At 46.6% G+C, this 26,134-nt stretch overlaps 1 protein-coding gene across 5 annotated transcripts; it reads right to left on the bottom strand.

The window, feature by feature from the left end:
• Window positions 1-1,997: 1,997 nt before the first annotated feature.
• Pex5 (peroxisomal biogenesis factor 5) lies at window positions 1,998-21,108 on the bottom strand. Of its 5 annotated transcripts, none has more exons than XM_048444246.3 (16): window positions 20,957-21,108; window positions 20,246-20,408; window positions 19,652-19,687; window positions 19,215-19,347; window positions 18,909-19,040; window positions 11,057-11,162; window positions 10,546-10,636; window positions 10,050-10,160; window positions 9,777-9,872; window positions 9,294-9,413; window positions 5,198-5,341; window positions 5,003-5,073; window positions 4,390-4,602; window positions 3,900-4,065; window positions 3,457-3,614; window positions 1,998-3,319 (listed from the first exon to the last, which is right to left on the bottom strand). In XM_048444246.3, the coding sequence occupies exons 2-16, from the start codon at window positions 20,390-20,392 to the stop codon at window positions 3,118-3,120; spliced, it is 1,926 nt and encodes a 641-aa protein (XP_048300203.2). In that variant the 5' UTR covers window positions 20,393-20,408; window positions 20,957-21,108; the 3' UTR covers window positions 1,998-3,117. The 5 variants fall into 5 exon arrangements, with proteins under 5 accessions (XP_048300203.2, XP_085543212.1, XP_048300202.2 ...); XM_085687086.2 differs by having other exon boundaries at window positions 9,294-9,389; XM_048444245.3 differs by lacking the exon at window positions 20,957-21,108 and adding an exon at window positions 20,723-20,837.
• Between the last annotated feature and the right edge of the window lie 5,026 nt (window positions 21,109-26,134).

Below are 26,134 nucleotides of genomic sequence, written 5' to 3'. Positions count from 1 at the left end.
AACTCAGATCGTCTGGTGTATGTGACACATACCTTTCCCAAAGAGCCATTAGTTAAGCTTTAAGTTACTTCCTTTCTGTGCCCTGCCCATCTTTGTCTCCTTATCAGGTATCTTAATGATGCTTTTGTCAATTCCAAAGCTCATTTTTTTACAATTGTCTTTTGTTATTCTGACTCTTCTCCTTATAGGGTCATGGTAAGGCAGCTTCTAGTACACCATCTTACCTGGAACCCTTTGATGACATTTTCTAAATAGTTGGCAGGTAAGTAGGTAGGGAAATTTGAAAGGAGCTGGACATGAAGAATATGATCAAAATATGTGACATGAAACTCTCAAAAATCCATTAAAAATTAAGCATGTTATTGTTTAGAGAAGAACTTTTCAGTGATAACTAGGATTACAAAGCAGCCCCCTGGGTGCCTGTGGCCTCTGTAAAGCCAGCAGAGGTCAAGACACTCGCTGGTCACTCACTCCAAACACATACTTCCTGTCAGCCTCCCACACTGCTGTCTTCTGGCACCCAGCATCAGCTCCCCTCACTACCTGCACATACGCTCTAGGGCCAGCTGCAATCTTGGTCTCCAAAGGGCTTATGTGCAGGTAGCTCACTGGCACGTGATCTGGGAGCTGAGGCTGCCTGCGCATGTGTACCTCACCTGCTGTGGAAATGCCTCTCCAGGACCGAGTTCTCCCTTCTGCTCTGAGAGGGAGTATGGCTCACACGGAAGCTTTGTTCTGAGGGGAAATAAGCCCTTAAGTGTGCACTCTTAACCAAACTTTCAAAGTGCTCTTCATTCAAAGCATATTCCCTCAGGGGAATAAGGTCCAGGGACCAGCGAGCTCAGTCATCTTCCCCAAACAGAAGAAGCTCCTGATTCTTTAACACACTTCCAGGGCACACTGTTCACTCAGCAGGCATGGCCCAGGCTGCTGTGTGTGTCTACAGCTGTGCAAAGTCAGCAGTCAGACACCGTACCATGCCGCCGTGGAGCATTAACCCAGTGCTGAGGAGTAAATGAGATGAAAAAGTAAATTTTCATGAGAATATGAAAAAGATGATGGGACCCAAAAAAAGAAAAAAAAAATTTAAAGGTCTAAATCCCAGAAGACCTCCATGAGCCAGAGTAGGCGAGTCCTGCAGAACTGGGGGCTAAAGCGCTCTAGTGGAGTAACAAGAGAGAGGGGCATATCTACTGTTTTCTCTTAAGATTTCCAAGAACACAAAAGATTTTTGGAAGGAAACTCTAATTTGAACTTAATGAGTCCAAAGCACCTGGAAATAGCTTCATGCAGGGAACAAAAATAACATATAAAGTGCTTGAGATCTGGGTGGAGGTCCAGGCTGGACAGTCGCCAGCACTATATAGTAGTCATACCCACAGGCGCAGGTAAGGCTCCTCAAAATGATACACAAAGATGAAATCCTGAGGACCATCAACAGCCAATGGGCAGGCAGGTAGAGGGACACATAATGGAGAGGCAAGCATAGACTTGGAAGAAAAAATGGCCCCCCGTGCAGATCCACTGGCCATAGCCATACAGATTTCACAATGCACATTGAAGTCCACCATCCACATGGGCCATGCTAATGGCACCCCCACCCCAGAACCATGTGGACCTGAACAACCAGGGGTGGTCCAGCATCTTATTAAACTCCAGTTAGGTTGAGAGCAGAAATAAATCCACACTACTGATGACAAAAAAAGACCCAAGATTAAATGTTTAAAAGAAAAAGAGGAAGAGGGAGGGAGGGAGGGATGGAAGGAAGAAGGGAAGAGAAAGGAAGTGAGTGTTAAAACACTTCTGAACCATGCCAGGTTGCTGGCACTCAATACTTCTGAAGGGATGGATAAGTAAGCAGTACGTCAGTGAGAACTTAGAAGACAGAGAAGGGAAAATTGAATACCCATCTGCCAAACACTGACCAGCCTCCCATCACCCCAACTTCAGCCAGCATCAGAATCCTACCCACATCAGCTCAATTTATTCTTCATACAAATATTTTACAGTTTTATTTTTAAATCATTTACACATATGCATACAAAGAAAAATAAATTTCAGGATGGAACCTTGGGACCATGGCAGTTAAAAAAAAATCTCTGATCATTAGCTCCTGAAGACAAGGCAAGAGGCTTAGCAGTCATTTGTGGGGCTTGTGTGTCTCCCCACACAGAGGACAGTGGAGAAGAACCCAGCTGCTCCCTCGGCATCCCTTGATCTTCACCTTGTGGAGGTAACATGGGATCAGGGGGCAGGTGGGTGGGCTGTTCAATGCTATTCCCTACAAATGTTTCAAGAAGGCTTATGGTAACACTGAACCCTCCTTTTGTTGGGAATTTGGCAAGAACACAACTTCTGAACCAGTTTTCTACAAGTTTGCTCAGTTCCTACTTACAGGTCTCTCAAGGAGCAGAGGGGACTGCAGTACTGACCCAACTGTCCCACCTCCGACTCTGGGATCATTGCTCCTCATAGCCCATGCTCCCTGCAGTGATGAGCCCTGGCCCTGAGGACACTACAGTAGCCACATGAGCATCCACTACTTCAGTGTCCAAACACAGAGCATCCCAGTTCACTCCCACGAGTGACAGAACTACGAGCACCTGTCCCAAGCTCGGCTCTGTGGAGCCACGTCAGCGTTTCAGTTAACAGGCCAACTGCTAACAACCATCCCACACAGCATCACATGGCTGTGAGAACTCTTAGACGCCACTGCCCAAGGAAGCTGGACTGTTGCCAATTCCCAGTAAGAGTAGGGCAAGGAGAGACTTACAAATGTGGCAGACCCTATCATAAACGGCAGCTGATGACAACAATTTCCCTATGTCATTGGGTCCTACCCAAAGAGCAGCACCAAGAAAGGGCAATGATGAGCAGAAAGAGATCTGGAGCTGGATACACAGCCCTTGAATTACCAAGGGACAGACAGCTCATTCCCTACAATTATGTAGGACCTAGGACACAGACTACACACCCCTACATCGAGGCAGCTCCTGAGAGGTTGTACCGCTCGTGGTCATCAGCCCAACCCCTTGGTAGGCCCACTGGAGGAGAGGGAGTCACACCCAGAGCGAGCAGCCCTCCAGGCAGACACTCACAGGGCAGCTCATCCCACTGTCACTGGGGCAGGCCAAACATAGCTAGGAGGGCAGACAGATCCCGAGCATCAGCCGCCCCGTAGGCATCGCTCTGACCTAACATAGATAACGCCAATCGCAGGGTACTCCAAATGTTCTCTGACATGGCGCCCCCCTCACCCCGAGGGCCCCGGCTCTTCCTCTGCATGTTCAGCGCCTCCAGAAAGTGTTCTACGGCCTCCCTGTAGGGAAGAAGAATGGGAGCAGGTGAGCAAAACAATAGGGGGTGAGGCATGGGGTATGGGAGGAAGGATCACAACGCTAGGAACCAAAGCCAAGAAGACAAGGTATATCTGCTCACAAAGAAGCCCACACTCACCGGTGAGCCCCGAGGTTGATGCAGCTGATGCCTAGGTTATAGCGAGACCGGATGTACCCAGGCTGCAGTTCAAGGGCTCTGCGGTATGCGGCCACTGCTTCTTCACTCTGGTTCCCATTGGCCAAGGTGGCCCCAAGTTTGTTCCACAACAAATAGTCCTAGGACAGAGACAGAGGTCTAGAAATACGAGCTGGGCATGGATCAACTTCTGCCATCCCACCACCTATTGGCCACTGTTTGGTTAATGTCGGTTACCAACTCATCCTCTTGCCCTCGGCAGCTCCCACTGTGGTCATGGGGTCATCCTAGGCAGACCCCCACCCCATGTCCATACGCTCCTGTTTTCCCCTCATCCCCCCCCCATGTCATTTCCCAGTCTTCCCAAGACTTTCATGAAATCTCCCATGCACAAATGACTCCTCGACCTTCCTCCCGAGGCTCACATTGGGACGAACACTGAGGGCAGCCGTAAAGCAGTCCACAGCCTTGTCGTACTCCCCACTCAGGTTGAAGAGGACTCCCAAGCCACACTGCACATCAGGGTCAATGGATGTAGGGTCCAGACGCACAGCTGCCAGGAAGAGCTCTTTCACTTCAAGAAACAGGGAGCTAGGTAAGGAGAAGAAAAGCAGAGCAGTAGGTAGATGGGTCTATCTGTATTCCTAGCCTCCAAACAGCCCCTTAAAAAGGCAACCATATTCCCAGCGTTCATCAATAAATCTATCAGTCATCTCTTTACCCAAATCCCATTTTGCAGCCTGCTCTCTTTATGGCACTGCATGTAGAATACTGACCCTCTTCAAGCTGACTGTGGGTAAACCATTAACACTCTTAGACCCTTAGATCTCAGCATATCAAAAGCTCCCTAAGCAAGATCATGCTCTTACAAGGACTCACACTACCCTCCTCATCCCAGGAATCCCATGCACTCACTCAGACAACAGAGATCCCAAGACACGCTTGCTGGGACCCAGTCCTGTCCCACTAGCCCCTTCTTCACCAGGAGTCACCAGATGGGCATAGGTTGGTGAGTAGCGCAGCCAGTCTCGCAGGGTCTCACAGGCCTGTCGCTGCAGGGACTCATTGGTAAAGCTTACAGCCAGCGCCATCAGTGCTGTCCGGTTATCTGGCTTTAGCTCCAGACACCTGATGGGACAAAGATGAGCAGACTGACACCAGCAGCCCTCGGCACCAGGGGTTCACAATGAAATATATTCATGGAGGCCTGACTTCTACACTCTCAGCTTAACCTAGAGAAGAATCCTCTGGACTTGGAGTCAATATTAAAGATCCCAACCTGAGAAGGCAAAGTTTTAGCAGTCGAAGACCAACCATGATCCCACTAATACAGTCAAAACTGATGGAGGATGTGAATCAAGCCTTCCGCTCACTCCTCTGGCCATCACTGAGCCATGCTGACTCGGAACACTCTCCCAGGTTCCTTTGTATGCCAACAACGGTCAGAAAAGACAAGGACCTGGTTCTGGTGCCTATTAGGCTAACGGCTACTTGCAGAAGCCTACATCTTTCATAGCGGCACACTCACCTCCGCAGGGCACTGATAGCCAGGAGCTCCTGCTCATTCTCAGCCTGGGTGGTACCCAGATACTGCCAAGCCTAGAGAGAAGTTGACAGTTCCATCATTGGCTTTGCATCCTCTCCTCCACTGGCTTCCCCAACTCTCCATCTCACTTGCACCCCATCTGCAGCCTCTTTGGGCCCTGGACAAAGCCCCACTCACTTCCATGTGCTTAGGATCCTGCTGCACAGCAGCCTCAAAAAGCAGCACAGCATTGGGTAGATCTCCCTCCTCAAGTCGACGCAGCCCTTCTTCAAAAGCCTGAGGGTGGTCACGCAGGGGATTCTCCTCCTCAAACTGGTACCCCTAGAAGGAAGGGAAGCAACGGGTGAGGGGACTTCTAAGCGAGAATCCAGTCAGGGCAGCACAGCTAGGGAAACAGTAGCCAAAACGGGTGGAGACCATGAAGGCTTCCTTCCACACAGGCATAGCAAAGTCTCCCAATTATGAAAACCATCCACGACAAAGCAAAGGTGAGTACCAACTCAGCTGCCATCTCCTATTTACAGTGGCTGAGAAGCTGCCTGATGCTCTAAGTACCTATGCTGAGATTATAAACTTATTCTATGAAGTCTTCCCACGCCTGCATTTCTGTATCTTCAATTTCTCTCCACCGGACAGAGCTCGCCTGTCAGCAGCACCTGCTGATCGCAGTGAAAGCTCTTCTCAGTGCCCCAACTCCGAGTGTGATGGCAGATGGGGGAGTGCGACATGAGTCAGAGGCCCTGCCTTCAAGGCAGGGTTTGCCCAACTCACTGGGCACATCAGAAGTGCTTAACCTATTCCCCATAACTAAGTTTCTCTCTTTCTTTTTTTTGTCCATTTGTTTGACTTTTAGGCAGGGTCTTGCTATGTTGCCTAGGCTGGCCTCAAACTCACAACTATCTTCTTGCCTCAGCTTCCCAAGTAGTGGCATTACAGACATAAGCCACCATATTGGGCTTCTAGATTTTAAATACAATGTGGACCCCAAAATATGGCTGGCAGAGAAGGCTTCTACAAGACACTGCTCTCTTCCAGCTCAGGGGGAGTCTCAAATGAGAAAGTTAGGGTGCCCCTAAAAAGTTCTGCCAACTGACATTTGATGTGATGTAGAAGATAACAAGGCAAGGTCAAAAATCACTGGTAAGCCACAAGGCTTTGGACAAATAAAATATCCCTTCAGGGGAGGTAAATAGTTACTACCACAAAAACGAACTAAAACCATATGTAGTCACCAGACAGTTTGGTGAACACAATTTCAAATACAGTGCAGACATAGAGAACTCAGCAGTAAACTGGACAGAATACAGACAAGCTGTCCTGTTTGCTCATCACTGTGAAACAAAGAGCCAGAAGCGCTACATCCTAAACCACAAGTCATCAGCTGTAGAGGACAATCAACAACTGCAGCGGGGATCCGAATCATGAGACTCACTGCTGGAAATGGATTTGGGGAGAACGTGTCACGTGGACAGCTGGGAAACATTAAAAACTCAGTAACTACTACGAGGGCAGACAATAAAGACATCACACCTGTGGTTCTTACTGCAATGTCCCAACTCCACCAAAGGAGGGCCAAGCAGTCAGGGCGGTGTGTAAGCAACGAGCACGGCTGTATCACCATCAAATTTTACTCATGGACACTGAAATTTAGATTTTAATTTCCAGGTATTACAAATTGTATTACTCTTTTGATTTCTTGCAGCCATCTAAAAATTCTAAAACCATTCTCAGTGACTAAACTATTTACGAATGAGTAGCAAATTCATTTATTCCACAGGCGACCCATGCTCTAGATCATCTGGATTCAATAGAATAAATATTTTTACATTCAACCTTAACTGCTGTCCATCACCAATCCACCCTTAACAAAGAATGTTATCACATTACATATAATGTAATTTCCTAATGAATATAATTTAAGCCTCAAAGTTACTGAGAGCCTTATAAAAGCCTTAAGCACTGTTCACTAACAGTGGTTGGAGCTACTTCCTTAGAGTTCAATGGCTGTGTGTAGCAGTCAGCAGAGATGAATGTTCTCACGTGTCTTCAGCAGACAATGTGACAAATGAACACCACCATCGTTCCGACACCAGTTACCTTTAGACCCCGTTACCTGTCACTTCTAAGGTCTCATCAATTACTGCTCAAAGAGGAATTTACTATTATTCCTTTGTGCAAAAATAAAATATTTGCATAAATGGAAAAAGAATACTCTGCAGGAACCCTTCACAGCCTACGGAGTGCAGTGAGTGTTGCTTCGCATCCTGAAAGCTCTAAGCCAGCCAGTCACCTTGTCTGACCCCCTGCCGTGGGCTGGTCCAAAACCGCACAGGATCACACTGCAGACAGAGCGGTGCTTCAGAGTCTCTATAGCACAGAAACTCTTTCGGTAACACTGTACACATCTTTCTAAGTCACAAGTATATTATCTATCCTGTGATAAAAAGCAGGCAGGCATGGCGATCCAGGCGGATAGGAGATCTTCAAGGCAAGACTAGAGCTGTGTCAGTGAGCTCTGGGTTCACTGAGAGACTGCCCCAGACAGGAAAGTGGAAAGCAACTAAGGAAAACACCCCATGTTAATATATCTGGCTTCAACACACATGTGCACACCACAGACACAAGCAAAAAAATAAATAACAAGTAAAATGTACAAAATGACCCATGAATATATTTGACAATGAGTTCATATCCACACTTTTAAAGTACCCCATATAAATCAGTACAACTTAGCTTATGGACAGATAGATCTTAACTTTTCACTACTAGTGATTAATAACGTGGAGCATTCTTATGAAGCATCCGTGCAACTGTTTCTAAGCCTAGTTTTGCAATATTTCAAGGTATCACTGACATTTAGATTCATGGGTCTAATAATTATAGTTTTTGTTTGTTTTGAAACACAATTTCACTAACCTACGCTCGTCTTTTAGTCAGCCTGCCTCAGCCTCCCGAGCGCTAGGATTACAGGTCTGCATCACTATGCCTAGATCCCTTGCTATATTTTCAAGCTTTTAATTTTAAAGGTGTATTTGGCCCAGCATGTCATAGATACAGGAAGAGTAAGTGCTAAATGAAGCTTCTAACTTAAAAAGTTATTCTGTGTAGCAGGTCATAAATGCCAGAATAATCAACACTAAGAGGAAATATTACCCAAATGAAAGTAGTACTTATATCTCAATTTGTCAAATGTATGGAAATGCCAATTATAAGTTAACAACATATCAAATTGTTAATGTAGGACAATGAAAGTGTTGTTCTATAAGAAGAATTTATATTGTGGCAAAATACAAGGAGAGGTTCCTAGAAGTAAGCGGTCCCTCAATGCAGCACACAAGACCATTCTTGGACAAACCCAGAAAGGATGGAAACAGAACAGTGTCTTTTTCCCTTGGAGCAGTTTCTCTGAGGCTCTCAGGCTCTAACCTCTGACAGTCCCCGGGGCTTCTCCTGTCTCTCTATGGCTCCCTGTGTCAGCATCCACCTCCACTGCCCCGCATCGCATCTCAAGATCAGGTTCTTTCTCCTCCACAGCTGAGCTGAGAAAGAGGTATTATTCTCTTCCTAGTATGTCTTCCTGAAAACCAAGCAATTCTTTTCCTTCCCTCTCATGCTTCAATTCAGAGGCTCAATTATCAGCCATATCCCCAGTAGTCCTGCAACTCACAAGCAGATCGATTCACAGAGAGACAACTGAAGAATCACAGACATCTACGCTAAAAGCACACATTACATACAAGATCCAAACATCACCACAGACTACTGAGAAATCTTCCTATTGCTTAAATTATGTGATGTGATTCTTTGAAATCCTGAGTCTGGTTTCTAAGAGATCAGAATTTAAATGAGACCCGAGGGCATAGCTCAGTAGGATAGTTAGTCCTTCTTAGCACACACCACCCCTGGTTTGATCCCCAGATTTGGGGGGATGGTTTGAACTCATGAGCTAAAAAAAAAAAAAAACAAAAACAAAAAAAAACAAAGTATGAGTCACAGCGTGGACAGACAGAGGAATGAGCCATCAGAGGGGTCAGCAACAGACAAACTGTCCCAGTGCAGCTCTCCAAGAACTCATCTGCTCTTAGCGCAGCCTGTGGGCGCCTCCCTCACGGGCATCATGTCACTGTAGGATCTGCAAAGGTGTTCTTGCGAACCTTTACTCTCGAGAACATAGTGCACATTCAGTCACTGGGCAGCAGGAGCCAGACTTCTTTTCAGAGACGTAGGCTCAAAAACAGTAACAGTTTCAGCGTGGAAAGCCAGGGGCTCCTACCTTGTCATAGGAAGTGGATGTGAGGTCATCATAGTCAGAAAGCCAGGGGTGCGCCTCAGCATCCCGTTTTGCCATTTCCTCCAATTCTGCCTGCAACTTGTCCCAGAAATCGACATCAGACTGTAAGGAAGGGAAGGCAGGTAGAGAAAGGAGAGGCTTCATGACCACCCCACCCTCCCTCCTCCACTCTACTGGGATGTGTCCCTAGGCGACAGGTTTTAAACTTCAATGTATTCAGCAATCATCAGCAAAGCTTTTGTAAAATGCAAACTCTCCGATCCTACCCCGGATTCTGATGCAGGAATCTGGAGTGATGGCCAAGAGTTTGCATTTTGTAAAAGCATTCGGCCCACACCTCCGCGGTTCTGACACCAATGATCAGCACACTGTGAAAGCACGCCTATGGCCTGACACTAACAAGGCCATACTCTTCATGGGAAGGCGCGACCCTGGGGCACTTGTGTCCACACCAGCTGTTCTCACCTCTATAGCTGACTTGGCTCGCTCAAATTCCACATCAAGGGCAGACGTGTTGTTTCCTGATCTTGTGAACTGATCAACCCAGGCCTCTGAGGTGCCCTGTGACAAAGGCTGATCAGTAACACCTCCACCAGCTTCCCAGGAACACTGAACACCACCAGCCTGGATGCTCTCAGACTCTTCCCCGCCCGCTCACACTCTAGATCCCTTCCCACTGAGCACTGACCAGGCCCTGGGCAGCAGCCTGAGGCGGGCTGGGGAGTGACAGTGTCCTACCTGCTGCTGCATAAACTCTGCTGCCCACTGCTCTGCCTGAGCTCGGCCCGACCCTGTAGCGGACTCCAGGGACACCTGCCCCTCGCCAATCTGCCGCACGAATTTCAGGAACTGGGGCACAGAGACACACATAGGCACCTTGGGACAGGACTTTTAGGTGCACACTCTCAACTATGCCCAAGGAGACCCTGCACTTGACCCTCCCTATGACCATCTCTAGCTGCATCAAGATAATGCTAAAGGCCCTGGGGTGGGGGGGAGAGCAGAGATCAAAGAGACGGGATTTCTGCCTCTAGAGTTGAGAAGGCACAGAAAAGACAAAAGTTAGAGATAAAGGCATGAGGGAGAAGTGAGCGATGCAGCCAGATCCCAAGTCTCCATTCTCTGCAGGGGAGACAGTTCTAGAATCTCATCCTCCTTACAGCACAGTATGATGGAGGAAGAAGGCTTCTGCCTTCAGTCCCAGCTCTGCTGAGCACAGCAGGAGGCGACTCACCTCAGAGTTAGCCAATTTGGGGTCGTCCACCTTGGACACAAAGTCACTGGCTGTGTGCTGCAGATCCTCCTCGGGATGGTATTCATCATACCTGGTGGAGGAAGAAAGACCAAGTCACCCACCCCATTGCAAACAGAACTCTTGGGGGAAGAACAATAATCCTGTACTACTACCATAAGGAGCTACAAGCTCCAAGGTACGATAAAGAGATATCTCAGTGGAAGCTGGGAAGTCTTTTACCCTCTCCTTTGCCAAACACAGCTCTGCAGGGAGGAAGAGAGCAGATGCTCAAGGCAACATGGTGCATCAAGCCACTGACAAATCCCTATGGAACAGTTAGGATCTCTACCAATAGGTGAAATACCAAGAACGCTAGCGGCGATGCTAATAAATGAAGTAGAAAAGAAAAAACTGCAAGCTGGATGTGGGTGGAGAATGTGGAGGGACAAGGCTGGGAAAGCTGCCCCAAACTATTCTCTTCTCGTGGCATCCAGGAAGACACTGGACTCACCATCGATCAGTGGTAGATGTTCCTTCCGGCTCTCCCAACCACAGCTTCTCCTCAGACTGCTCCAGATACTCCTCAGCCCATCGGGCAGGGGACACAGACAAGGGATCTGCAAAGAGCAGTTGTAGGACTCATCAAGGCTCCAGGGTAATGACAGAGAAAAAGGAAGTAATACAGACTCACTGACCCTCTTAACCAAACCAACGCAAACAGAACCCCGCAGAGTCCCTGAGAACGAGAAGTCTAATAAACCCCAACAGCCTCTTCCGTGGCTGAGCCATTCCCAAGGGGGCTGAATGGAAGTTTATGAAGAGTTGGGAACAGGAGACCTACTAAGGGGGATCAAGAAAGAACGGACCAATCCCAAGGCTGAACCAGAGACTCGAAAGTTGCAGGCTACAGAAAGAGCCTATCTGTAAAGGAGGGTACGGGGGAGAGGGCTTAAGAGTGGTTAAGAGTGGGTAAGAGCACTGGACCCGGGTTCAAATCCCAGAACCCATATGGTAGTTTAGTTCCAGGAGACCCAATGTCCTCTTCCAACCTTAAGGAAACCAAGCACACAAGTAGGGCACAGACACATGTAGGAAAAAAGTACATATAAAACTTTTAAAGCCTTTATTAGTGTATATATCAGCTACACAAAGTTAGGGCCTCCATACACCATTCCCACACATCCAAACAAAGAGTTTTGATCACATTTACTTCCTTTCTTTTGGGGGATGAAGGTTTTGGGATGCCTCTCTATGCAGTCCTGGTTGTCCTGGAGCTCATTACATAGACCAGGCTGACCTCAAATTCAGAGCTCTACCTGCCTATGGCTGGGATAAAAGACAGTACCCACCATGCTCAGTCATACAGACACACAAACCCTTTACTACCAAACTTCCCTCTTTTTTCTTTCTTCCCCTTCCCCATCCTTCCATATCCTTTTCCTTGAAGTCTATAGTCCTCAGTAAGAAGCAGAGAGCATCAGGGCTTTCTTACAGGAACTATACACGAAGTATGTGCCAAACCTGGACATGCCGCTGCACTTACTTGCATCCTCATAGGCCCCTACACCCACAGATAAACACTGTTCTGGCTCTTGTCACTGTGCTATCGCTGTTTTTATTTTTTGATTTGTTTGTTTGTTTGTTTGTCGGAGACAAGGTTTCTCTTTGGAGTCTGTCCAGGAACTAGCTCTTATAAACCAGGCTGGCCTCGAACTCACAGAGATCCACCTGCCTCTGCCTCTGCCTCCCGAGTGCTAGGATTAAAGGCGTGCACCACCACCCCCTGACTTTGTTTGGGGTTAAGATAGGGACTCACTATGTAAGCCAAGCTGGCCTTGAACTCAAGATCTTCAGTCACAGCTGGGGTTTATAGGCATGAGCCATTTGATTCATTTCAAGAGGCCATGTTTTTCAGTCAAATTCTAAAGTTATCTTAGAAACTCTAGTGACAAAGGGCACGGTGAGCATGGGAACAAACACTGAATAAGGGCACTGAACTGTTGCTCAACTCCTTGAACTTTGTCCTACCAAGCAGTGAACAGATTGTTCACTGTGTCCTCATCTTTCTGTCCTAGAAGATCTGACTGCCGGCTTTAATACTGAGAAGGCACCTCATGCCCTTAGTATTGACTACATCCCACTTTACCTAAGACTCAGGCTGAATAATTTCAAGCAATCCAAAATCTGAGAACATAATGTCAAAATCTTATAGAAAAAAAAAAGGCTCTCAGATCACACACCTAATGGGAAGTCGTGCATAATTAATGTAATAAAAAAGCATGGTTGAGCCAAGCAGTGGAGGCACACGCCTTTAATCCCAGCACTTGGGAGGCAGAGACAGGCAGAGCTCTGTGAGTTCAAGGCCAGCCTGGTCTACAAGAGCTAGTTCCAGGACAGTCAGGGCTGCACAAAAAACTGCATGGTTGGCAGCTCTTTAGGTTTACAGATTCTGTGTTTTATTTCAAGAACCCTCAGCCACTGCAGGTTCTGTCCTTAGATCCTGCAGGTAACATTTTTCTTCTTTCCTTATCATAACTAGACTGAGGCTTACATGTGAAGACTGAAAATCAAATGTTTAATATTGAGACAGGATTTAGTCTCACCCCCGGCTCTTTAGTCCTGGCCTGTTGAAAAGAACCACTCTTTACTGCTCACTCTCCATTTCCTCCTTACGCTCACTCTGGCCGTGAGTGGTCCTGAGACCACAAAGTCACAAGCCATTCCTGTAGAATTTTCTTTCCAACAACAAAACAAAGAAAAATCTAAAGTGCCTGGTCTTATCACATGCACACCACACTTCAGGGGGAAAGAAACACAGGTGAGAAGCACCATCCTTAAACTGCTATAATTCAGGGCTAGGCGTGCACATCAGTGTTAAATTCCTGCCTAGCATTCTAAAGAGGGTGAGTTCAATACCCAACAGCTCAAAACAGCAGTAACAGCCACCTAACACAGTTTGCCTCTGAGCCATACATAATGGTAATAGCGATAACAACCTGACACTGGTTGTCTCGGGGCCATACGTAATAGTAATAACAACAATAACCTGACAGTCTGTCTCTGGGTCACACACAATAGTAATAACAACAACAACCTGACAGTCAGTCTCTGGGTCACACATACTGCTCTCAAGACCCAGAACTGCCCGGCACTAGGAACCTGCCCAACAAAGGAATCAGACAAAATAACCAAATGAACATTTGGCCTCACAGACTTTTTTGAGAAATCATTACAGAAAACCAGACCCATCTGGGCACACCTGAAACTGAAGCAATAAAAGCCAAAGGAGACAAAGTGATTGTCTTAGGCCACATTAATAAGCAGAGTCAGACCAGCGGCCTAGGAGTCACATTCATGTTTGCATCACCCTTCTCCCTGAGCGCATCTCCTACACTAGAACTCTCTACCTAAGCAGCGCGGGTTCTGAGGAAGATGTAGGTTCAGGAGGAAGCCCAGGGTCACCCACACTCAAGCCCCAACTCCACACATCATTCACTGTGGATTTTAGAGTAGTTACTTTAAATTCTAAGTTTCTACTCCCTTATCTATAAAACAGGTAAGAACGGAGAGCTCATAGGGGTTTCTGTAACAAAGCAGGGCTGCTAGCATTACTGTCTGGGAGGGCACCTTACAGAACATCACAGGGAGACTGGGCTCCTGTATTCCATACTCCTCTATTCAGGAAGAACTATCACCGGCCGCCTTCTGCCACTGCTTCCTACAGCCCTTCCTATACAGTACAAGATGGTATTTCACAGCTGCCCTATGAACCTCACACACTGTAATAGCTGCTCTTGGTTGTCAACTTGACTACATCTGAAATTAACAAAAACCCAAGAAGCTAGGTACACCTGTGAGGGAGTTTTCCTTAATTAAATCATTTGAAATGGGAAGACCTACTTTTAATCCGGATCTTTTGAGATGAGACAATCCACCTTTAATCTGGGCCACACCTTCCGCTGGCGGCCTATATAAAGGACACGGAAGAAGGAAGCTTGCTCCCTGCTCTCCTTATCACTGGCAAGCCCATTCCTTTTCTGGCATTAGAACCTAGTCGTTGGGATAGTGGCATATACTGAAGACCAGATGAGACATCTAACTTCATGAACTACTGGATTCTTAGGCCTCCTGGTAGATATTGTTGGACTAGATGGGCCACAGCTTGTAAGCCACTCTAATAAACCCCCTATTGTAGGCGGGAGGGGGCCCACTTGTTCGCCCCAGCCGCCCAGCTATGAGTGTGTCTGTGTGTGCGTGCATATTCTATAAGTTTCTGTTCCTCTAGAGAACCCTGATTAATACACATAGTATGTCAAGTGAGTCTGTCTAAATTCAGAATTCCTATGGGCTGTATTCATCTCCAGATGTGAGTAAGCACAAGATGCAGACTGGCCAGAAAACACGAGATGCTTCCATCAGTTGTGTGACAGACCAAAAATGGAGGGGGAGGGGGAGTCTTGTATGGTGATGGACTAGCTCTTGACTAGGATGGTACTTATGCAAATCTACACATCTGATGAAGTTGCATAATACTGTTCATGCACAGATAATGGCATGTAAAACTGAAAAAAACCAATGAGCTCTAGGGACTCTACCAAAGTGGATCTTCTGATCACCATTGGGAGACTCTGAGGTAGAAACACAAAACTTTCCTCTATGTTTTCTTTTTATTTATTTATTTTTTCACAATTACCAGCAAGACTATAAAATTTTCCATATAAAAAACAACTAAAATAAAAAGATGAACTTCAATGCTCCTTTTTGAATAATTCTAGAATATTAAACATAGGAATTTAAAAGATAAGAACCTACAAAGTGTGCCTATAATCCCAGCACTTGGAACACAGAGGTAGATGTGAGTTCAAAGCCAGTTCAGGCCACACAGTCACATCTTTTCTCAAAAACAAAAACAAACAAAACAAAACAAGCCAGGTATAAGGATACATGCAGTAATCCTAATAGTCAGTAGAGACAGCCACAAATTCAAGCCATCCTGGCATCCAAAAGTGAGATTACTGTCTCACAAACAGCAAAAAAGTAACTAATTAATAAGACCTTAAAAAGTATAAAATAATTTGTCTCAAATCTATTTATCCATAAAACAACAGTTAACTTATATCACTAACATATCAGCTACAAACACTGAGAAAGCCATTTTAAAACATGAATCCTGGGGCTGCAGAGATGGCTCAGTGGTTAGGAGCACTGGCTTATTAAAGGGTTCTTTCAGACGACCTGGGTTCAATTTCCAGGCCCCATTTGGCAGCTAACAACAGTCTTAAACTCCAATGCTAGGGTATTTGACACCCTATTCTGCAGGTAATGCATATATGTGGCACACAGACAACCATGCAGGCAGAAGACCATACACATAAAATAACAATAAACCTTTTAAATACATAAAATATAAGTTCCTAGAAAATCAATTTCCTTTAGCTTTTGCTCCCAGATCTCCATCCATCCATTCACTACCACAGGCCTACTACAATAGGCCAATTCCACACAGTAGTCTCAGGTGCCCACATCTGGGTCTCTGGGAAGTGGGCACAGCTGCCAGCGAATGTGCACCACAGACGAGCTGTGCAGAGACAGAAAACAGGTGAGGCAGGTCCGACATGTTTTTCTACAGCTGCTCTCAGCTGTGAGTTAGGGAGGATTTCACAGGCAGGAAGCAATTACTTACAATAAACTCAGGCTCACATTGTGCTTAGCTGCACGAACGGTTTGGTTTTTGTTTTGGTATTTTTGTCTGCTAGCTTTAAATTATGGAAATGACTAATGCCCACCCATTCCAACAGAAGTCTCTCTGTACTCAGATGTATCACTTAAGGTTAAGGTTTGTGTGGACACCTGAAAGGTCCTGTCCAGCAGAGGGTCTTTGTATAGTTCAAATTTTTGACTTGAGGCAATTTCACAGGGAAGACTTGAGAGTAACCTAAAATTGAGATTTTGGAATAATAATAGTTCAAAAAGTATGGCACCTGGAAATCATGTCTCCTACTGACACTTTGTAAGAGGGTTCCAAATCTAAAGCACTCCCTAGGGCACTGTCTGCACCTTACTTGAGAAAAGGGTGTCTGGGATGGCTTACACTAGTGGTTGAGCATTTCTCCTGTGCGCAGAGGAAGCCCGGCTTTCAGGAGACAAGAAATGGTCAGAGAAGAAGCCAACTAAGTCCCATTAGCTCAAAAGCCTTCAACTATTCAGGACACCAACTGCCTGAAAGGCTAGAATCTTTGTAACTTTCTCTGTTCCTATCTCTTCTCATCCTTGGATTTCTAAAAGCAAAAGAAACAAACAGTGCTTCTCTCAGTGAGCAGTCAGGAAGAGGAAGGTTGAAGACTGCCCTTCCCCTTTGCCCTAATCTGATACGTACGGGAGAGAAAAATCAATCCACAGGGAGGCAGTGAGCAGAAGATGCCCCCAAGACCATACAGGGCTTAAGACTAAGTGTGTAGCCAAGAAAGAAAGAACATAAAGTACAGGCCTGGCAAGACAGACTGACAGCTTGGTTCACAGTCAAACCCCCACTACACCCCAGGGAGAAAGCTAAACAATGTGCTGTCAAACACCTCCTGAATATCTATGCTCAGGCCACAGATCAGTGCTGCCCTCAACCTTGGTCAGGGAAGTTTCTCTCTGCAGTGGTCAGCAGGGAAGACGGAGACTTGGAACTGGTCAAAGTGCTGAGAATAAGTATCAAGGACTCAGCCCTCAATGGGACATCTATCCTAATCCCCCTGCCCAAGGGAAATTTCAGTAAAGGGGGTGGAGAGAATGTAGAAACCAGAGGATGGAGTGGGGTGCTGTGACATACTGTCTTCAGGATATGATATACCCAGTGCACAACGGACTCATTTCAGCTGTACTCACCTGCACGAGAGCAAGTCAACGAGATCAGATGACCCCTGACAGGCGGCATTAACCGACTCAGTGGGTTATCAACAAAGAGAAAGAGAGAGAGAGAGAGAGAGAGAGAGAGAGAGAGAGAAGGAAAGGAAAGGAAAGGAAAGGAAAGGAAAGGAAAGGAAAGGAAAGGAAAGGAAAGGAAAGGAAAAGAAAAGAAAAGAAAAGAAAAGAAAAGAGAGGAAAGGACAAGAAAGGGAAGCAGGGCATGTTGAGGTTATCTAGACGGAGTAGAGGGAGGAGTCAGGAGTTCTTCCAGAGAGCTGAGGTTACATACAATCAAGATAAACTGTTTACATGTATGAAAATCCCTAAGAATAAATAAAAACTATTCTATTAAAAACAAAAAACTAAATCACTTACAATATTGTGCTATCGTAAGCAAGTTATTTTATCTCAAAAACTCAGTATTCTTATCTGTAAAGTGGTTCTAAAAACAATAGTTAGAACTTAGGTTCTCATGGAGTTTAAATAAACAACATTTCAGCGCACTTAACACAGAGCTCAGAACACAGTACGTACACAGAAGCTAATATTGTTCTTATCATCAGAGATGATCTTTCCCCTCAAAGACTATTCATTCCTCAATATTCACGAACAAATAATTCCTGGAATTCATACAAACACAAAATGCTGAAGATTCAGGTCTCTGATAAGAAATGATCTACTTGCATAGAACCTACACACAATCTTCCCTTATTTTAACATCTCTAGATGACTTATAATACCCAACGTAATATAAATGCTATGTATATAGTAATTACGTGGTTAGAAAATAATGAATACATACACACATACACACACACACACGCATACACACAAATGGCCAGGCACCGTGGTTCATACCTAAGAGGCTATCCTAGGAAGATCTCAGTTATGTAGGGATTTGGAGGACAGCCTGGTCTACAAGAACCCTGCCTAAAGACTCAAAAGGTATACTCTTCCAAACACTTTCCATCCACAATTTGTTCAGTCTACAGATGAGAAACCTACAGCTACACAGATGGCCTAGCTATGCTTTAAGCTTCTGAACCCCACGATCCTACTTTCCCAAACCCCAATTCTACTCAAGATGGCTGGATGCCAGACTCCCAGGTGCTGCGGTGACGATTTCTCTCCTCCAGGACCATCCATCCAATCTCTAGCTCCTCTCCACTAGACTAAAGCCGGAAAGTTTCCGAGGAAGAGACAGACCCAAGCACTCATATTCTCATTCTCCTTTCTCTCACTCGCCCTCCTCCCCTCCTTTGTTCTTCATTCAAGCCCAGTTTTCTCTTTAATGTTTTCATTCTCTACAACTACAAGAAGTCACATCTAACACCCCACAGAAACAAATCAAGTTAGAAAAGTCATTATAGCCCAAATCAACTCAGACCCTAAGAGGAATCAGGACTTCAGATCAGAACCTTCCAATGCTTTCTTTGTTACAACTAGTACCAATTCCCCACAAGCCTCACCTGTAACTTCAGCAATGAACTCTTGAGACCAGTCAGTCTCATTATAATCCTGAGCTACATCCACAGCATCTCCAGCAGCAAGAAACTCCTGGGCCCAATTCTCAGACAAGGCCAAGTCTGCTACACCGGGGGCTGAAGAGAGACAAGAGACGACTAAGAAAAACGGAAACAAGTACCATCACTCCTGGATGCCATCTCCTTTGTCTCCTTAGTCAGCTGATACCAGCAAAATCAACGGAGGGAGCGCTCTGGCCTCCATGCACAGAAAACACTGGCCTTCCCATCGAGCCCTCACCCTCACCCCACCTCTCTGAGGAGCCTGGCGAAAGCTTGACTGTTCAATCTCCTGCATCTCTGCCAGGAGGTCATCCATCTTGAAGGTCTGAGGGGCACGGGATACAAGAGGTGCATTCTGGTCCTGCAGGAATTCTGCCACCAACTATTGTAAAGAGATGGTGAGATGAGCCGTTAGAATCAGGGGGCCTCAGCAAAGGGGTAGGGACAACTGGATGGGGCTACTGATGTCAGATAGAAAGAAAAACAAACTGGAGACAATAAAGAAAAAAATCTATATGTAAATTTGGAAACCAAAAAGAGTAAAAGAAAACATTGGCACCCAAATCTCATTTGGTGACGAGAGTTCAAAGTGAAATATGAGCAGACTGTTCAAAGGGTTAAAAAAATAACCATGGACCAACAAGAAAAAAATGGAGAGAGGCAGAATAGAAACTTGTTTTATTTACCTCATCTTCAGAACCTACTCCCAAAGGCTTGGAAACCTAAGAAAGGAAGAAAAAGGGCAATATACACACTGAGGAAGGTCACAGACTTATGCAGTACAGCCCAACTCTAAGTCTACTGCTTAGGTGACCTGAAGCAAGCCAAGCCTTCACAGAGCCTCGGCTTCTCTGTCTAGAAAAATACTTGTCCTCGGGCCGTGGCGCCCACCTTTAATCCCAGCACTTGGGAGGCAGAAGCAGGCAGATCTCTGTGAGTTCGAGGCTAGCCTGGTCTACAAGAGCTAGTTCCAAGACTGACGGTGGTGGTGCACGCCTTTAATCCTAGCACTCGGGAGGCAGGCTAGCCTGGTCTACAGAGCGAGTTCCAGGATAGGCTTCAAAGCTCAAAAAAAAACAAAAAAAACAAAAAACAAAAAAAAAAAAGGAAAAGAAAAAAGCTAGTTCCAGGACAGGCTCCAAAGCAACACAGAGAAACCCTGTCTAGAAAAACTAAATAGTTGTCCTCATCTGTGTAAAGACCACACTGCTCACTCCAGTAACAACAGAGAAAGCAGCTATTGGGCTGACAAATGGGCTCCCCTGCTCTAGAACACTCACCGTCTCCGCGGCCGAGGCTCCTGGGGGCCAGGGGCCAGGCCTCAGTCCCTCCTGCCGAAGGGCCTTGTCCTGGGTGAAGTGGGTGGCCAGCTTCATGAGCGGGTTGGCACCCCCACATTCGCCCTCCACCAGCTCCCGCATTGCCATGGTGACCACCAGCTCCCTGATGGACAGAAGATTAGAACTGTGGTCCCAGGACCAGACTTTCCCAACGCACGCCCCAGCCCCTATCTAAAGCAGGTGGGCCCACGACGGTCCCACGGGGGCCATGCCACCATGATTGGTGGCTGGCCACCCCCTAGCTGTGTCCGGAGCCCATGGGGAGTCTGATTCCTCCCGCCTCCCCACTCGAAGCCACGGCTTTCGGCTTGGGGTCCTCCCGCAGCTGTCACGACTGCATCTCAGACACCACCCGCCCACTGCAGCCAGACAAATGGGTCCGGACCCCTGGGGAGCATGGGTAAAGGCGTCACCAACCCGGCTAGACGGGGACTTTGACCGGACAAGGGAGAGCGGGGACGCCACCGACCGTACACCTGGACCAAGTCTGGGGTGCGCGACGGGACCCGATCCCGGTCCGCGTCACCTGAGCCCCTCCCCCGCCGTGCCCGTCCAGGCCCAGAGCCCCGCGCCCCCCTGTCCCGCTGGCCCCGCCCCCGCCCCGCAAGGCCACAGCAGCAGCGGAGACTCGCGGGCCCCGACCCCGCGCACCTTAGGCTCCAATGCTCACCGCCGCGGGCCGCACCGCAGGACCCACCGGGACACCCGGGGTGGGCTGGGGGAGGGGAAGGGGGCGGGAGCCAGGGGGCGGGGCTCGGCCTTAAAGGGACCCGGACCGGCGCGCTGCGGCCCAGCTCAACGGAAGCGGGTGAGGGGGCGGGGCCTTCAGCGGCGCGGCGTGAGGGGCGGAGCCAAGAGCCTTAAAGGGGAAGTTCTGGACAGTTGGCACGCGGAGCGATCGAGCAGTCCCTAGAACGCCAGGATTTATTTTTTGAAAAATGCAGAGGAATGGAGCCAGGAGACTTTAGCGGAAAACCAAGGTTGCAGGGTCCAAGGCTCAGCTCTCTTTCCTGGGCTAAATCGCCCAAACAGAACCTGTGACCTGCTTCGGCCTTGTAGACCTGACCCCCTACCGCTGTGCTCCTTGTGGACAGCGTCACACTCTCCAAGGAGACCGAGACTTGCCCCCAGTTTCTCTTCCATGCCTGTGTAATGAGGAAAATAGCGCCGGATGATGACAAATTTTGGTGACTAAAATAGGGTCCTACGCATTCTAAGACCTCAAACCGGTAATGGATGGGGACGGTGCAGTGAGTCACTCCTCTCCTTCCAGCGTCTCTACTGGTCAAGGTCACGATGGCCTGATTCCTCCAAACTGGGAGAACGTGGCAAAAAAAAAAAAAAAAAAAAAAAAAAATACCTCTGAGGAGGGAATATGAACCTAAGCCTCAGGCTCCACCATCTGCCAGAGAACCTGGCTTGGGTGCCAAACCTCAAGGTCACTGGGAAACAAACCTTGCGATCTCACCTAGGTCCCAAACCAAGGGACTCCCTGGCGTTTTAGGGAAGGGGAGGGGTTCAGAGTACCGTCGGTTGGGCTCGATTAAGATTAGTGTTAGAAAGGCCAGACCGTCCCAGTCCGGAATGCGGGAGCCGAGATAGTCAGCAGGTGGCGCCCTGGGGCAGGCTTGATCTTTGCGGCAAAGGTAGCAGCCTTCTTTGGGGAATACCGGCTGTATAAATTCATCCCAAGGAAGCTAGAAATTGCCCTCATAAACTACAGTGTTGAACAAGGCAGAATATTGTACAATGTTTCTGTCTTTAGAACACTGTCAGTATCTTTCAGAGGCCCTAACCCCATTTTTTTATTGACGACAAATCCCAGTCCTTGGCTGTTCCCAAGCTATCATTGTAAAGAAAAAAAAAAAAAAAAACTAGCATCTAATAAACTGACCGCATCAACAAGAAAAGGACACCCTCTTGGACGATGAACACTTTAAACAGGAGGCTCTCTGGAGAAAGCAGTGTTTAAGGAATGCATGTGATGTTTGAATTTCAGAACATCAGGGAAACAGAAAAGCATCTCCCAATAGCACTCAAAGCACACAACACATATAACCTTCTGCTCTGCTAGGACGTTTAGTAACTGATTAGCAGTAATTCACTATGCCAAGCTCTGGGAGAATGGTTGTAATAACTGAAGCTTATGAAATGCCGGTTAAACCCCAAGCGTTACACTAAACACTTGGTGAGCATTAGCACTTTTAATCATCATAATCTTCATAATACTCCTATGAAAAAGATATTACTAACCATGTTTTACAAATAAGACTCTCCCAAAATAAAGCATCTAGGAAGTCAGAATCCACTCAAGCAGAGCTGGCAAGATGGCTCAGCGGGTAGAGACATTTGTACACAGGCCTGATGAGCTAAGTTTAATCCCCTGATCCCACAAAGTGGCAGAGAGAACTGATTACCTCTGAGAGTTGTCCTCTGACCTCTACACACACACACACACACACACACACACAGTGCACACATAGACACAGTGCACACACACACACCACATTTTGATCAACGCGAGTATAACTCCAGACATTGACCCATATACAGTTCGGCCTCCCAGACTTGGAGAGAGATCTTTCTTGTAGACCCTAAAGCATTGATATAAGCCAAAGACTTCCCACAGAGCCTGGCCCACAGCCTCAGAGGTGTTGGAAAAAAGACTAAGTAAGTTACGTGGGTGCTAATATTTTGACATTTAGCTTATCGAGGTTCTAAATCAAATCTTCTCTAAGTTCAACTTTAAAAATCATACTTTTATCCATAAAAGAAATAATTTTTATAAAATAAAGGTAAATATTCCTTAATATTTAGCAAATTCAACAGGTTGAAGTCCTCTAATTTTCAGACACGTTTGCCACATGCCAGCTGTGCTTTTAAACACTTTTCAATTGTTGACTTATCTAATCTACTTAATAACTATTAATATTAAGTGGTCCCCATTTAACAGGTGAGGAAACTTGATACGGGAGAATTGTCTGTATTCTGTCAACCATATTTTAATAAAACGCTGATTGGCCAGGCAGGCAGTATAGGCGGGAAAGCCAGACAAGAAGTAGGGGTGGAGCAAAGAGACTGGGAGTTTTCTGGGAAGCAGGAAGCTCCTCAGCCACTCCTGCGCAGACCAATGAAGAGGCCACATGTAACTCGCCCAGCTGAGAAAGGTATGGAGCCATTATGGCTAACATAGATGAGAATAATGGGTTAATATAAGTTATAAGAATTAACAAGAAGCCTGACCTAATGGGCCAATCAGTTTATAACCTTATGGAGTCCTGTGTGTAATTTTTCTTTGGGGTTTGCCGGTTGTGGGGTACTGGGCGGGACAGAAACCCCAACAAGCCGGCCCCTCATGCTACAGAAACTGAGACTCAGAAACGTTGAGACTTGCCCAGGATTGTGATACAAGTTTTAAGAGCTGGGATTTGAACCTAAGCCAGTGCCATCAAAGTTTGTAAAGAGCCAAACAGTGAGCACATTGTGGATCCACGTCGTCTGCCCCACCTACTTGCTGTGCTGTCAGTTCACAATAGAGCCGTGGGACCAGCACGGCTGAGCCCAGTCAAAGTTCTTACCAGCTCTGAAGTCACAGTGTTGGATCATTTTCGTGGCATACCATTCTTTTGACTTTGGAGTAAAAATGTTTTAAAATGTCAAAAAAAAAAAAAAAAAAGCTTAGCTTTTAGACTCTGAAAAAACAAGGAACAGGCCAGGCCCTGCTTTGCTGACCTCTGACCTAGAAATTTCAGTTCCAGAGTTCATATTCTTTTTTTTTCTTTTTCTTTTTTTAATTGGTGTTTTGCCTGTTTGTATGTCTGTGTGACGGTGTTCAATCCAAGAGTTACAGACAGTTGTGAGCTGCCATAAGAGTACTGGGAATTGAACCCGGATCCTCTGGAAGAGCAATCAATAATCTTAACCACTGAGCCATCTCTCCAGTCCCTTTAAAATGTGAGCCCAGGCTGGCCTCAAACTCGTGATCCTGCTGCCTCTGCCTCCTTTATTAAATCCTGCTGACATGCACCACCACAACCTGCATCCATATTCTTATAGACTAGGCTAGACTACACTTGCCTTTTGTGTTTGGCTTATTTTCGCTTTTGTGGTGGGGGTCATACTGTGTAGCCCAGGCCGGCCTCACACTCAACTGCAGTCCTCCTGCCTCAGCACCCTGTGTGCTAGGATCATAGGGCATGAGCTGCTATGTCTAGTTCTGGTGGGGAGAGGCGTTATGATCATTCTCATGTAGCTCAGGCTAGCTTTGAATTCCTGGTCTTCAGAAGGAAGAATTTCTACCTTCTGAGATCTGGGATTGCACACATGTGACACCATGTCTGGCCCGTTACTTTCTTTTTCAGAGATGAGCTCTGTCCGTGCCATGGATCCCTCGGCCAGTTCCCTGACCAATAATGAAATCTAGCTCATGATACAACTTTGCGTAGTTTGCATCCTTTAAGTGCCAATAATTTACACAAGTTCACTTGCATAAACAGCGTCTGTGTGTTTTCAAGCCCACATTCTTCTCTATTGAAGGGGTAATGCTTTAGCTTGTTGTTGTTGTTGCTGCTGTTGCTGTTGTCAGGATCCAGCCAGGCGTGGTGGCACTACACACCTTTGGTCTCAGCACTCATGAGGCAGAGGCAGGCAGCGCTCTGTGAGTCTGAGGCTAGCCTGGCCTACAGAATGAGTTTCAGGACAACTAGGGCTATGTAGAGATATCCTGTCTCAAAACATAAAAAAATGGAGGCTCTAGCCCAGGGCCTCGCCTTGCTACTATACAAGTGCCCTAGCACTGAGCCACCCCCAGCTACGTTTCGTCAGTATTTTAGTTAGACAGATGCAGAAGTACGAGTAGTCTCCATACTCTAGAAATAGAAAAACCAAGGTCCGGTCTTCACACAGGCACGTTTGGAAGGATCTGTTGGTTACAACTGCCCATCACTCCTTTCAACCTTAGTAGTCATCCCTGACAGAGGCCATGAGGCAACAGAAGGAAGCTGTGTGTGTGGTAAGATGCAGCCATTTCCAAAGCCAGGGCCCCCTGAACATACTCTGGGAAACTGCAGTCTGCTTTAATCGTTCAAATGGCGATAAGAAGAAAGTCCAAGGCATATCCAGTACTGCACACCATAACACCGTTTTTCTGGGTCTGAGCTCTAGTGGGGAGAATCTGATTCACAGTCCTCCAGTTTCAATCACATTAGCTGCAGTAACTGCTCTGGCATTCATTGTATTTTCTCCTCTACAACATGGGAGTGGAACCGCTGCCTCCCAAGTGCTGGAATTAAAGGCGGCGCCAGCACCGCCCTACTTCAACTAATCTTAATAGACTTCAATACGCGTGCAAACAAGGATTTCAGGGGAGTGATGTGGGACTCTTTCCACATTGCCGGACAACAAGCTTGAAGGACGGGACAAGGACCCCAAACACACCTTCTCCCCGTGGGACAGGCCTCTCCAGGATGCCAAAGCAACCAGTTGGTTTTCACCTTTTCCTCAAGTGAAGAAAGTTATGCCTGGTCTCAAAATACCCCCAGATTCTCTGGGTGCTCTTTTTTTCCCTAAATATTGCTGTAACTATCAACACCTAAACAGCCAGTCAAGGAGCCAAACCACAAGGTCACTTGTGCCTAACTTTAAAAGTCAGAACTGTGGGAAGACTCTCCATAAATACACACACACACACACACATGGATAATATAGTCAAACATAGTCAGTAAATATTTGCAGAATAGTAATAAAGGAGTGACTTTATTACTGTTGGGTTTTAAGCAGTGATAATTATGTTCTGAGTTCAGAGAAAGAAAGCACAAAAGATATGAGGTC

This window comes from Myodes glareolus, chromosome 3 (genome assembly GCF_982192425.1).
Source record: "Myodes glareolus chromosome 3, mMyoGla1.1, whole genome shotgun sequence".
In the NCBI taxonomy this organism is placed as follows: Eukaryota; Metazoa; Chordata; class Mammalia; order Rodentia; family Cricetidae; genus Myodes; species Myodes glareolus.
The sequence above is the reverse complement of the archived record's forward strand: the minus strand, read 5'-3'. Positions and strand labels throughout refer to the sequence as shown.